Raw genomic sequence first — 11629 nt, 5'->3', positions numbered from 1 at the left:
CTCTTCAGTTTAGGCCAATTTTGTCCACAGTACTGACAACTATGTGGTCCTTGGTGAGCACAGCACAGTGTGGGGGGTTATGCAGTGGATGCAAGGACTGTTGGACTCCTTAGTGGCACCTCTAGATCTAGCAGCTAGGGACCAGGGCAGTCAGTGGTGCTGGTCAGAGTCAGTGGTGTGCACACACTCAGCTGCAGAGGCTAGCTGCAGACACCTGTGCCTGCACACTTTTTCCTTAAGCATGTGTGCTTCAGTGGAGGCTGATAGTGGGAGTTGGGCTAGGGACATGCAGGTACACAGCTAGAAGGGCTAGCTATGGGTAGGTGTGATGTTGCCAGCCAGTGATTAATCCAGGCCCACAAACAGCTGCAGGGGCTGTGGCATTCCATGTGATCACCTGTGGCTCCAACTCTCCCTGCCCATCTTACCCCGGGCATGTGTACTGCAGTGGAAGCTGATGGCTGATGACAGGATCCAGGCTGGAAGCATGCAGGCACACAGTTGAAGAGGTTAACTATGGGTGGGTGTGGTAGTGCTGGACAGTGACAGAAGACAGGGCCTGATCTGGGCTCAGAAGTTGCTCCAGGGGCCCTGGCTTTTGGTGTGCCCACTGTGGCTGCACGATCTTCCTCAGGGTATGAAAGCTACAGTAGAGGCATAAGGATAGTTCCATGTAGATGTGCAGATGGAGGCCCCAAGCAGAAGCACAGTGGTGAAAGTCACCCAGGGTGCTTAGGCTGGCATTTTGCACTCATGCAGATGCAGAGGCTCAACATGGCTATGTGTGTGGCTCCTGGGCTCTGGCAGTAGCATGGAAGGACTCAGGCAGCTGGCAACTTATACTTGCATAGCTTCAGGATCCTGGATAGCTGTTGGTATGGTTCCTGGGCTCTGACAGGGGTGGGAGGAGGAAAGGAGTGGGAAGGAACTCAGATGGCTGGCAGCAGCAAATGCAAATACCTGTGGAGTGAAAGCTGGTGAAATATGCAGGCAATCCACAGCAACTGTGTTGGCTGTTGGTTTCCTCAGTGGTGAAATTTGCTGAATTCGTCTGCAGAGCAGGTCTTTGTGAACTATGATTGCTCCTGCTGTATGTCTGCTAATAATAGCGTCTGCTTTTCTTCCTTGTTCCTAGCTGGCTCTATACATTTCAGCTTTGCTGGTCTAGGTGGGGTGAAACCAAAGTGGGAACTTTCTGCAATGCCTCAAGAGGCTGGATAAGCTGTTTGCTCACCCCTACTCTTCCTTTCCTAGAGAGAGGAACTCTTTCTTGGTGCTGAACAATGCTGCTTTGGGAGATGGGATGTTGCAGATGGAATGAAGTTGTCTTCTTTCTCTGCTTGTGTGGTTCTCAAAAATACTGGGTTTTGTTCCACTGTGCTGCTAAAATTCCTAGGTGGACTCTAGAGGTTTTCCAGAGCTGTTTTTATTCATGGATAGCTGTTCAATCATTGAACTTTTTTGGGGGGGGTGTTGGGGAAGCAGGGTTCTTCTGCATTTCAGTTTTCCCCAGAAACTAATGGCTGATTTTTCATCAAAAACCATGGAGGCCAGAAGGCATACTTAAAGTGTGAAAAGAAAAAAACAGTCAACTAAGAATTCTATATCTGCCAAAACTATTCATCAGAACTGAAGGATAAATCAAGACAGCCCCAAACAAACAAAATCAGAAGAATTTGTCACCAGTAGACGTGCCCTACAAGAAATGCAAAAGGGAGTCCTTCAGGCTGAAAGGGAAGGATGCTAGATAGCCATACACAGAAATAAAGAACACCAGTAAAGGTAATTAAATAGGTAAATATAAAATTCAGTATTATTTTATTATTGGTTTGTGACTTTTCTTTTTTACTACATGATTTGAAAGACAAATTCATAAAACAATAATTATAAGTCAATGCTAGTGGATACACATTGTATAAAGATGTAAGTTATGACAATAACATCATAAAGGGGAAAGAACAGAGGTGTCTAGGAGTATAAGAGCAGAGTTTTGCATGCTACTGAAGCTGTTAGTATTAATTCAAACTAAAATGTTATGAATTCAATATGTTACTTATAATCCGCAGGATAACCACGAAGAAAATAACTCAAAATATACAAAAAGGAAAATGAGAAGGGAACCAAAATGGAACACAACAACAAAAAATCAATTAAACACAAATGAAGGCAGTGATGGAGGTAATGAGGAAGGAAAAGCTATAAGACATATAGAAAAAAATAGCAAAATGGCTGAAGCAAATTCTTCCTTATCAGTAATAAGTTTAAATGTAAATAGAGTAAACTCTGTAATCAAAAGGCATAGATTGGCAGAATGGATGAAAAAATTATGATAAAACTATATGCTGCCTACAAGAGACTCATTTTAATCAAAAGAAACTGGTAGGTTGAAAGTGAAATTATGGAGAGAATACTCCACGCAAATAGTAGCTAAAAGAGAACTGGGGTAGTTATACAAATATCATACTAAACAGACTTTAATTCAAAATGTGTTTCAAGGTACAAAGAAGGACATTACATATTGATTAAAAGGTCAATTCACCAAGGAGCTATAATTATAAACATACACACAACTAACAAGACCATCACAAAATATATGAAGCAAAACCAGGCAAAACAGAAGGAAGAAATAGTTCTACAATAATAGTTCTATACTTCAATACTCCACTGTCAGTAATGGGTAGAACAACAACCCATAAACAGAAGATCAATAATAGAGAACTTGCAAAACACTATAAACCAACTAGAACAAATAATATATACAGAATGCTCTGCTGGCAATAGCAGAATACATATTTTTCTCAAGTGCACATGGAGCATTCTCCAGGATACACCATAAATTGAGCCCCAAGTCTCAGTTAATTTAAAAAGAATAAAATCTTATGAAATATCTTTTGTGGTGACAAAGGAATGAAACTGAAAATCAATAACAAGTGAAACTGGAAAATTCACAAATATGTGGAAATGGAACAACACACTATTAAACAATCAGTAGGTCAAAGAATACATCACAAGGGAAATTAGAAAATACTTAGAAATGGAATAAAATGAAAATACAGCCTATCAAAACATATGGGATGCAGCAAGGCAGTGCTCAGAGATTTATAGTTATAAAAACATATTTTTAAAAAGAAACAATATATCAAACCAATAACCTAACTCTACACCTTAAGGAAATAGGAAATTAAAATAGCAAACTAAATCCAAAGTTAGCAGAAGGAAGGAAATAATAAAAATTAGTTATAATATTGTAAATTAAGTATATTTCAGTTAAGTAATTAATTAAATTTTTAAAATGGTGTTGGCAAGTTTATGAGAGAACAGACACACACACTCTTATGCACCATTATTGGGGATGTATAGCAAATGTATAGGGCAAATTAGCAGTATCAAAAATTTTAATGTCTATATATCCTTTGACCCAGGAATTTTTTTAGGATTCTACCATATAAAAAATATCCTCACATAAGCCCAAAGATATTTATTGCAACATTATTCATAATGGAGGGGGGAAATCCCTGGAAGTAACTTAAATTTCCATTAATAAGTGAGTGTTTAAATAATGTTAACATTCAGATTCTTGAATAGTATGACTCCACAAAAAAGAAAGAATTTATATGGAAAGAACTACATGGCATATTGCCATGTGGTCAAATAGAAAAAAAGGAAATTGCAAATCATTATAGAGTATGATTCCATTTATGTTAATATACTATTAATGATGATAATCTGCTCCACAGATGAAATTGCCTGGTTATGACATCGTCCTGCTGCCCTAGGATTGAGAAAGAAAAAAGAAGATAGTGAGGAGAAGAAAATTACAAAGGGATAAGGAGTTGGTAATAAAAAGGAAATAGAGAACTTCAAATTTTTAACTGTATATCCTGAAAGGGAGAATAGTGCTTAAAGAGTACAGGTTCTGGAACCAGACTGCCTGAGTTCATAGTTGGACTCTGAACTTACTATCTGGGTAATTATCAGTTAGCTGTCTCACTTCTCTGAGCCCTAGTTTCTTCATCTGTAACATGGGAATAATAATACCTTTCTCATAAGGTCCTTATGAGGATGGGCTAAATTTATCCATGTAAAGCACTTAACAAAGGTGCAGAGTAAGCACTCAATCAACATTAGCTGTTATTTCTTTGGACCAGGCACTGTGTTGTGTTTTCTGTACATGATATTATTGAATTGTTACAATGACCTGGATGTCATCTATGGAAGCTAACTGTTACAGAGCCCTTCCCTCTTGTGCTACAGTTGCTTCTGACTTTTATTGCCCTCCTTTTATAGTTGAGGAAAATGAGGGTCAGAGAGATAGATGGTTTGGCTCAAGGTGCCCTAGCCATATAGGGATGGTCTAATTCCAAAGCCCAGCAAACTCATTTTACTGCTCCAGAGGGAGAAGGGAAAGAAAATAGAGAGGGGAGAGCTGGTGCTGGGTGAGGGTGGGAGACAAGAGGGGACTACATTGGGTTTTATCTCTAGCAAGGGCCTGAGATACCTTTGGGGCCAATGCAGGGCCAGGCCAGCAGAAGGCGGGGTGGGTGGAGTTGAGCCAAGGGAGAAGGGATAAAACCAGGTCCTGACCCACAGCACCCAACCCGTCGTTCGTTCGTCCTCAGTGCAGGGCAACAGGTAAGTGTTGCTTTCAGCCTGGTGCCCTCTCTCTTGGTCTGCTTGCCCACCTCAAGGCTGTATATGCTGACTCTCTGGCCTGACTAGATCTGACTTTGTCTGTTCCTTAGAATCTGTCACTCTGTCATTTTCTTTTTGCCCCCTATGTCTCTTCCTGTCTTTCCCAGTTTTCAGCTTTCCTTTGTCTTTTTTCCTCCTTGTTTCCTCTCCTCTGTTAGTTTTCAAGATCACTCACTTTACTTCATCATTCTCTGACACTCTAGCTTTCTCTTATTTTTCCTTTTTCTGAGGTTTATATGTATCTTTTCCTCTAAATCTCTCTCTCCCTTTCCATCTCTTTCTTCTACTCTGTATCTCTCAGTCTCGCAGTTTTTCTATCTCTTCCATTCCTTCTCTGTCTCCCAAGAAAAGGTCTTGGTATTTGTTTTTTTTTGCCAATTCTCCATTCCTCCCTCACTTTGACTCCTTCTCTCTCCTTGGCTGACAGCAGAGCTCAATGGGTCAGACCCCAGAGGGCCAGAGGTAGGGAGAGAAAACAAAGTGAATGTGGGGTGGTGGGAATGATGAATTGGGAAGGGAGAGATTTGAGGGAAGTGAGAGATGAATAATTAGCAGAAATAAGGGGAGATGGTGGGAGAAGAATGGGGCCCTATGCTGAAAGTCAATTGATTTGTTTTCTCACCCTAATTCACTGTGAGGCAAATCATTCACCCTTTGAAAAAAAGGGCTTGGTCTATGATTTCCACAACCTCTTCTATGTTTGATTTCATGGTCTTCTAAATTTTTGTTTCTAAGAATTTCTGATTCTGATTCCAGGAATCTAAAATTCTTTATGATTCTTCCATGATGGGGAGAGGGTGCTAGGAAGGGAAGTAAATCCTGATGCTTCCAACTCCTGAAGAGAAGTGACCACATCCCCTCCAGACTTAACTGATTCTTTCAAAGCAGGCCACAAAGGGGAGAGAGAGATCGAGGAACGCTGCAATGAGTGGTTTCTGGCTCTCTCCTGGGGTAGAGTTGTGGTTGGCCCCTCTGATCTCTGGGACTGCAGATTGGCTGCTGACACGAGAGAGGATTTTAAGGTGTAGGGAAAACCTTCTAGTAATGCTCTATCACTTGGCCCAAAATTTCACAGTTACCTCCTTGGGTAAAAGCATTGTTTTAAGAAGACCCTGGCAAAGATTGGTGCATAAGTTGTTAAATAATGGAATGAATGAATGTATGAATGAATGAATGTTCACCAGTGCCTGAAATTCCGCTTCAGTTAGAAATCTGTTCCTGTGGTAAAGGCATTGGTTACAACTCAAAATCAAGTGTCCCAGAAAGGGACCTGTTAGTGTAGGAGAGTGGATTTATGCCTGGAGTCAGGCTCTCAGTCAGGATAATGTGTAGTAATATTAGAATCATAGATCCATAGTGGTTAAGTTAGTAGGCTCTGGAACCAGATTGACTAGGTTCAAATCCTGGTTCTCCTACTTAGTAGCTCTGTGACCTGAACAGGTTACTTAATCTTTTGGGCCCTCAGTTTCCTCATCTTTGAAATAAAGTTGATATTAGTATATAACTCACAGGGTTGTCATGAAGATTAAATAAGTCAATGTATGTGAAGCATTTACAAAGGGGTATGGCACAGTGAGAACTCTGTGAGTGTTTGACTGTTAGAACCATATGGAATCTATGGAGCTATCTAGTCCAATGTTTTTGGAGAAACTGAGGCCCAGAGAGGGAAAATACAGAGCCCAAGTTCATATAATAAGTTGTAACAGAATCAGGACAAGAATCAGGATTGAGACAAGAATCAAGTTTCCAGACCTGGTCTGGTGTATTCATGATGTTACTTCCCTTGACTATACCTTCACTTTCCCTACATAGAAAATGTAGAATATAAAAAAGAACAGATAACACTTTTTCAGCATTTACTCTAGGATAGGCACTCTTCTATATACTTTATATAGATTATCTTACTGGATCTTCACAACATCCCTGTGAAGTAGATTGTCCTTGTTATTATCTACATTTTAAAGATATAAGACATAGAGCAGAGACATGACTTTTCTAATGTCCCAGAGCTAGTGAGTGGTAGAGCCAGGATTCAAATGCAAGTAGTCTGGCTCCAGAGGCTGTGCTCTTAATACCCTAAATTGCCTAAAATACTCCTTTGATTCGATTTTACTCACTCCAGTCTCATGATAGGTAGTAAGATAGAATGGAAACAGAGCCCAAGATGGGCAGGCAGAGTGAGGCAGGGCAAATTCCAGGAAAGGAGTGCCAGAACAGAGAAACTGGAACTGAAGCTTGAAAGAACTTGATAATTCAACAAATTCCAAGAAGTAGCCTATATTTTCCCAGGTCCCTGAGAATATCATGGCTGAAAGCCCCTTAGAGATGATGTGTGTACTGAACTTCTGTTTTTATACCTGGGGGTGGGATTCACCATCATCCAAAGGCAGGACTGGACTTTGCTTCCAATCTTGGGGGTTTTTCTTCACATTACATACCCCAATGTTGTCATTATTGTTGTTAATGTTGGGGAAAGGAATTTGCAGGAGCCTGGAACCTGGCCATCTGCTTTGCCTCCTCTCCCTGGGCCATCCGCCCCCCTCACCACCAATAGCTAGGGTCAGCCCCAGCCAGATGCACAGACATGATTCTAGAAAGGAACTCCTCTTCTCTTCCACACCCTGGTCTCAGCTTCGGGAGTGGTCAGACCCTAAACGTGATAAACTCTGGGAGCCTTATCTGTGGTCTGCAGGCTCAGTTCCAAGCACTTTAGCCTTTGCAAGAAGGCAGGAGAAGGGAAACTCATATCTCCAGATATAAGGTAGGCATCAAATCCAATTCATTACCTACCATATGAGGTAGACATAAATACCTTACATTTGACAGCTGATGAAAGCTGAGACCCAAAGAGGAGAAATGACTTTCCAAGAACGTCCAACAAGGAGTTGGGGAGATGGAATTGAAATAAGAAAAGCTAAGATTTTCTTTTAGGCACTTTCCTAAAGTGTTAACATGAGTTTCATTAGTCCTTTCAACACCCCTTGGCCTTTCCCAATTTCAGGACCCACACACCCTACCGCACATACCAACGTATGCTCTTATGACAGCCTGTGAGAGTTGGAGGAGGATGCTCTGGGATGGAACAAGGGGAAGAGGCTGCTTTGTGAGTTAGGAGGAGGGTGTTTGCTCTATGAGATCTAGAAGGGAGGGGGTATTGCTCTGTAAGAGGTGAAGGAGGTTGTCATATGATGACATGGCCACGAGCTCCTCCTGTTCACTTTTCCCTCACAACCTAAAGCCTTAAATACTAGAGGTGCTGTTAGGTTCTACTAAGTAGCTCTCCTGGTGGTGGGAGGGCCTTAGTCTTACCACATTCCTCCATCTCTCTCCCATTATCCTGTCCCATATCTTGTCTCACCCTCTGATGCTGGATCTCTAGTTTGTCCTTTTTCTTTTAATCTATTTCTCCCTCTTGCTATCTCTAGCTCTCTTTGTCTTTATATGTCTCAGCCCTCCCTCATCCCAACCCCCAACCCACCTTAGCCATCTCTCTGTCTCTATCCTTTGATCTTAGCTCTAACTCAGTCTCACTCTAATCTCCCTCAGTAGGGAGGGCCAAGATCCTCTTTCCTTAGCTCTTCTTTGTTGTTCTCCCCCACCCACACAATCTCTGACAGAATTTCTCCTTTACCTTTGTGCCTGACTGACTCTCTGCCTCTGCTGGATTCTCTCCTCTCCTGCTTTCAGTTTTCTGAGTCTTTGTATATTCAGCCATGCTCCTTGATTTCGCCTCATATCCCTTTTTTGTCCCTCTGTCTATCTGTCTCTAACTCTACCTCTGCTCTGTTTCTCTCTCTCTCTCTCTTCTCTCATCTTCTCTCTTTCTCTTATCTCAGTCTCTTTCCCTACCTTCTATATTTCCCATAATCCTCTTGTCCTCTGCTTTTCTGGATCAGTCCTCTTCTCCCTGTTCTTATCTCTACCTGTCCCCTTTCCTCTTGCTTTGATCTCTCTCCCGCTATTTCTGTTGTAACTCCACTACTACCATTGCACCTTTGTTCTCTTACTTTCCTCCTTTTATCTTTCCTAATTTTTCTTTCTTTATGACCCTTCCTCTATTCTCTTTCCTCCATTTGAGTCCCTGCTCATTCATTAATTTACTCCCAAATTCAACAAATATTTATTGAATGCCTACTATGTGTATTTTTGTCTTATATTCTCCCCACCCCGATTCTCTCCTCTGTCTTAGTCTCTGCCTCTTTCATTCACCTATAGACTTGTTTCCCAGATTCCTTGGGTCTTGCTTTCACCTACATATCTATCTGATTTTCAAAACTCCAGGAGAAAGTCCAAAGACAGTAATATATCTGTCTCGTGGCACATGGTGCCCTTTTGTCCTATTTCCTGAATCTACTTAAGCTGGTACCTATGGCCTCAAGCTCCTTGTCTCCCTGACTGGGTCTGCTAAGGAAACACTCCGAGTGAAGCCTCATGAGCCCTTGTCAATGGCATCTGTCTGCATTAGCAGGTTGAATCTTCATTTGGCTGAGGCCAATATTCTTAGAAAGAGTCTTAGCCTTAAGTGTTGATCAAAGGGTTGGTGGGTTGTCAACTCTCATCCTGCCACACACAATCAGACTTCAATGATCCTTACCATCACAGAGCGGGTCAGTGGCAGAGTATGAATCAGAATTCAGGCTTTCTGACCTCCAGTGGGAACTCTTTTCTTCACCTCTTTTGTCTAATGATCAGTTTCCTGTTTCTTCCTCTCTGATGCCCTATTAGTACATTTTAATATTTGGAAAGCTCTTACCCTGAAATGACAATAAAGGCATCTCTGGGGAGGGAGGCAAGCATTGGGTGAGAAGCTAAAGGCAAAGGATCAAACACAAGAATGACCCTTGGCTTTCAGCCAGGTCTTCATGGTGGAATCTCATCTCTTCCACATCTTATGCAGAACTTCGGGCTCAAGAGGGTGGCAGCAGCCATGTTGCTACAGCGTTGCCCAGTGCTTATCCGGAGCCCCACAGCCATCCTGGGCAAGATGATTAAGACTCACCAGTTCCTGATTGGTATTGGACGCTGTCCCATCCTGGCCACCCAAGGAACAACCTGTTCTCAAATCCACCTTAAGGCAACCAAGGCTGGAGGGGGTAAGAAGTCACTGCTGGCAAATGGGGGAGAATGTTTGGATCCTAGAGATAAGATTCCAAGTCATATTGGTCATCATTACCTAATAATTGGAAGGGTTCATGTGAAAAGTATCAAGGAAGAATGAGCTTGCCTAAGAGTTCACTGGCCTCTGACTTCTGGCAGTATCTTTAAAAGGAGTTTCACTCTCATTCCCCTCACATTCTATATACTCCAGTCATGCTGAAACTAAAGTTGTCTGGATTAACTGTTTTCTTAAGTTTCTGTGTCTTTGCACCTGTCAAATGACTCTCTCCCATTATCTTTACTAGAGTATCTCATACTTCTCATGCAACATTTAACTTGGGCATCATCTCCTCTATGAAGCCTACCTAGACTTCCAGCCTGTCCAAATCCAATTCTGGGTCATGTCCCTTTCCTCTTCTAGCCCATGTCCTCCCTCCAATCCCAGCACTGCTCATAATGTGTCTGCAGTATGTGCCATTCCCAACAACTCAGGAACTCCCCTAGGGACCAGATACATCCATCTCTGTGTCTCTACCATAGCCTGAGATAGAGCTTTGAGATATAGTACTTCTCAGTGACCACTGTTAAACTTACAGCTAGAAGCTCACTGCCATTTACTCTCTTAACTTTACGTAGACTCTCCATCTTGGGCCAAGAGCCACTGTCCCTTCATGCTGTTGGAACTCCAGGATGGGAAGAGTAAAATTGTGCAGAAGGCAGCCCCAGAAGTCCAGGAGGATGTGAAGACTTTCAAGACAGGTTGGAGTTAAGTTCCACCTCATGTAACCTCTACACCTAATGCTTGATTTCACTTTATTACAGTCCTGAGCTAGGCAGCTCAGGGCAGCTACTATACATTTCATGATGGAAATCCAGTCTTTTCCAGGGGAACCATGTTACTCAATAGCATAGACTGTGCACTGAAATGCACCCTCCCCAACACACATACATGCTTCTGTAACTTTTAGCTATTAGTCTAAAATGAGCCCTCTAGAGTTCTGCCTCCCCTCTCCCAAGTGGCTAAATGGATTCCAACAGGCTGGGCTCCCACATTTAAGCAATACCACTCTATGACAATCTGTATTTGCATAAAAGAGTGAGTTTTGGAAGCAGGTACGTTCTTTAGAAGAGTATGGAGCCCAGGTGAACTCAATTGGTGCAGACCACTGAAGGCCACACTTGAGAGTTGGCCACACTTGAGAGTTGGCCATACAGTCAACATCTTTCATAGACCCTTTTGGGGTATAATTAAGAGTAAAAATTTCAAAATTGAATTTTAATGACTTTCAGAAAAGAAGAGTAAGGTACACTGTCCTGCATCTACCTTCCAAGTGCAAGACTCAGCATTGCTGCTCCAGTTATCTCACCCAAGGGAAAGTCCTAGTGAAGAGAAGTGTAATTCAGCCTATGGATGGCTTCCTGACATATAAGTCTCCACTTGGGGAGATGAGAAAGGGCTCACTTTTCAGAATATTTCTTCTCTCTGTACAAGGCTTCCCTCTTTCCTAAACTTGAATATTTATATGTTGTATTGCGTTTAAAGAAGATAGCACATGCTTTCTTTTTCCCCCCTTTTTTTCATGGCCAATGAATCCCATACTCCTTCTCAGACCTGCCCATCTCCCTGGCCTCAACCAGCCTGAGGAAGCCATTCTTCAGTCCCCAGGAGCCAGAGAAGAATTCAGAGAAGGTCACACACCTGATTCAGAACAACATGGCTGGTGAGTTTGCTCAGGAGGAAGTAAAAGGGGTAGGAATATGGAAGGAATGCTGAAAGGGCTTCTGACACAGTAGAGGCAATGGCAAGAAAGCACTTTAGAGCCAAAGGGAATCTGAGTTT

The 11629-nt window shown here is 42.2% G+C and overlaps 1 protein-coding gene across 1 annotated transcript in view; it reads left to right on the top strand.

The window, feature by feature from the left end:
* The first annotated feature begins 4609 nt into the window (after positions 1–4609).
* Positions 4610–11629, top strand: part of ALAS2 (5'-aminolevulinate synthase 2) — a 23506-nt gene continuing 16486 nt past the window's right edge. Inside the window, exons 1-4 of the mRNA XM_022563597.2 lie at positions 4610–4632; positions 9590–9785; positions 10426–10548; positions 11400–11510. Coding sequence (XP_022419305.1) covers positions 9620–9785; positions 10426–10548; positions 11400–11510 — 400 coding nt within the window. The 5' untranslated portion in view covers positions 4610–4632; positions 9590–9619. The remainder of the gene's footprint in view (positions 4633–9589; positions 9786–10425; positions 10549–11399; positions 11511–11629) is intronic.

The sequence above is a fragment of the Delphinapterus leucas genome, chromosome X (assembly GCF_059928025.1).
Source record: "Delphinapterus leucas isolate spDelLeu-1000000601 "Yukka" chromosome X, BTC_Dleu_Yukka2, whole genome shotgun sequence".
In the NCBI taxonomy this organism is placed as follows: Eukaryota; Metazoa; Chordata; class Mammalia; order Artiodactyla; family Monodontidae; genus Delphinapterus; species Delphinapterus leucas.
The sequence above is the reverse complement of the archived record's forward strand: the minus strand, read 5'-3'. Positions and strand labels throughout refer to the sequence as shown.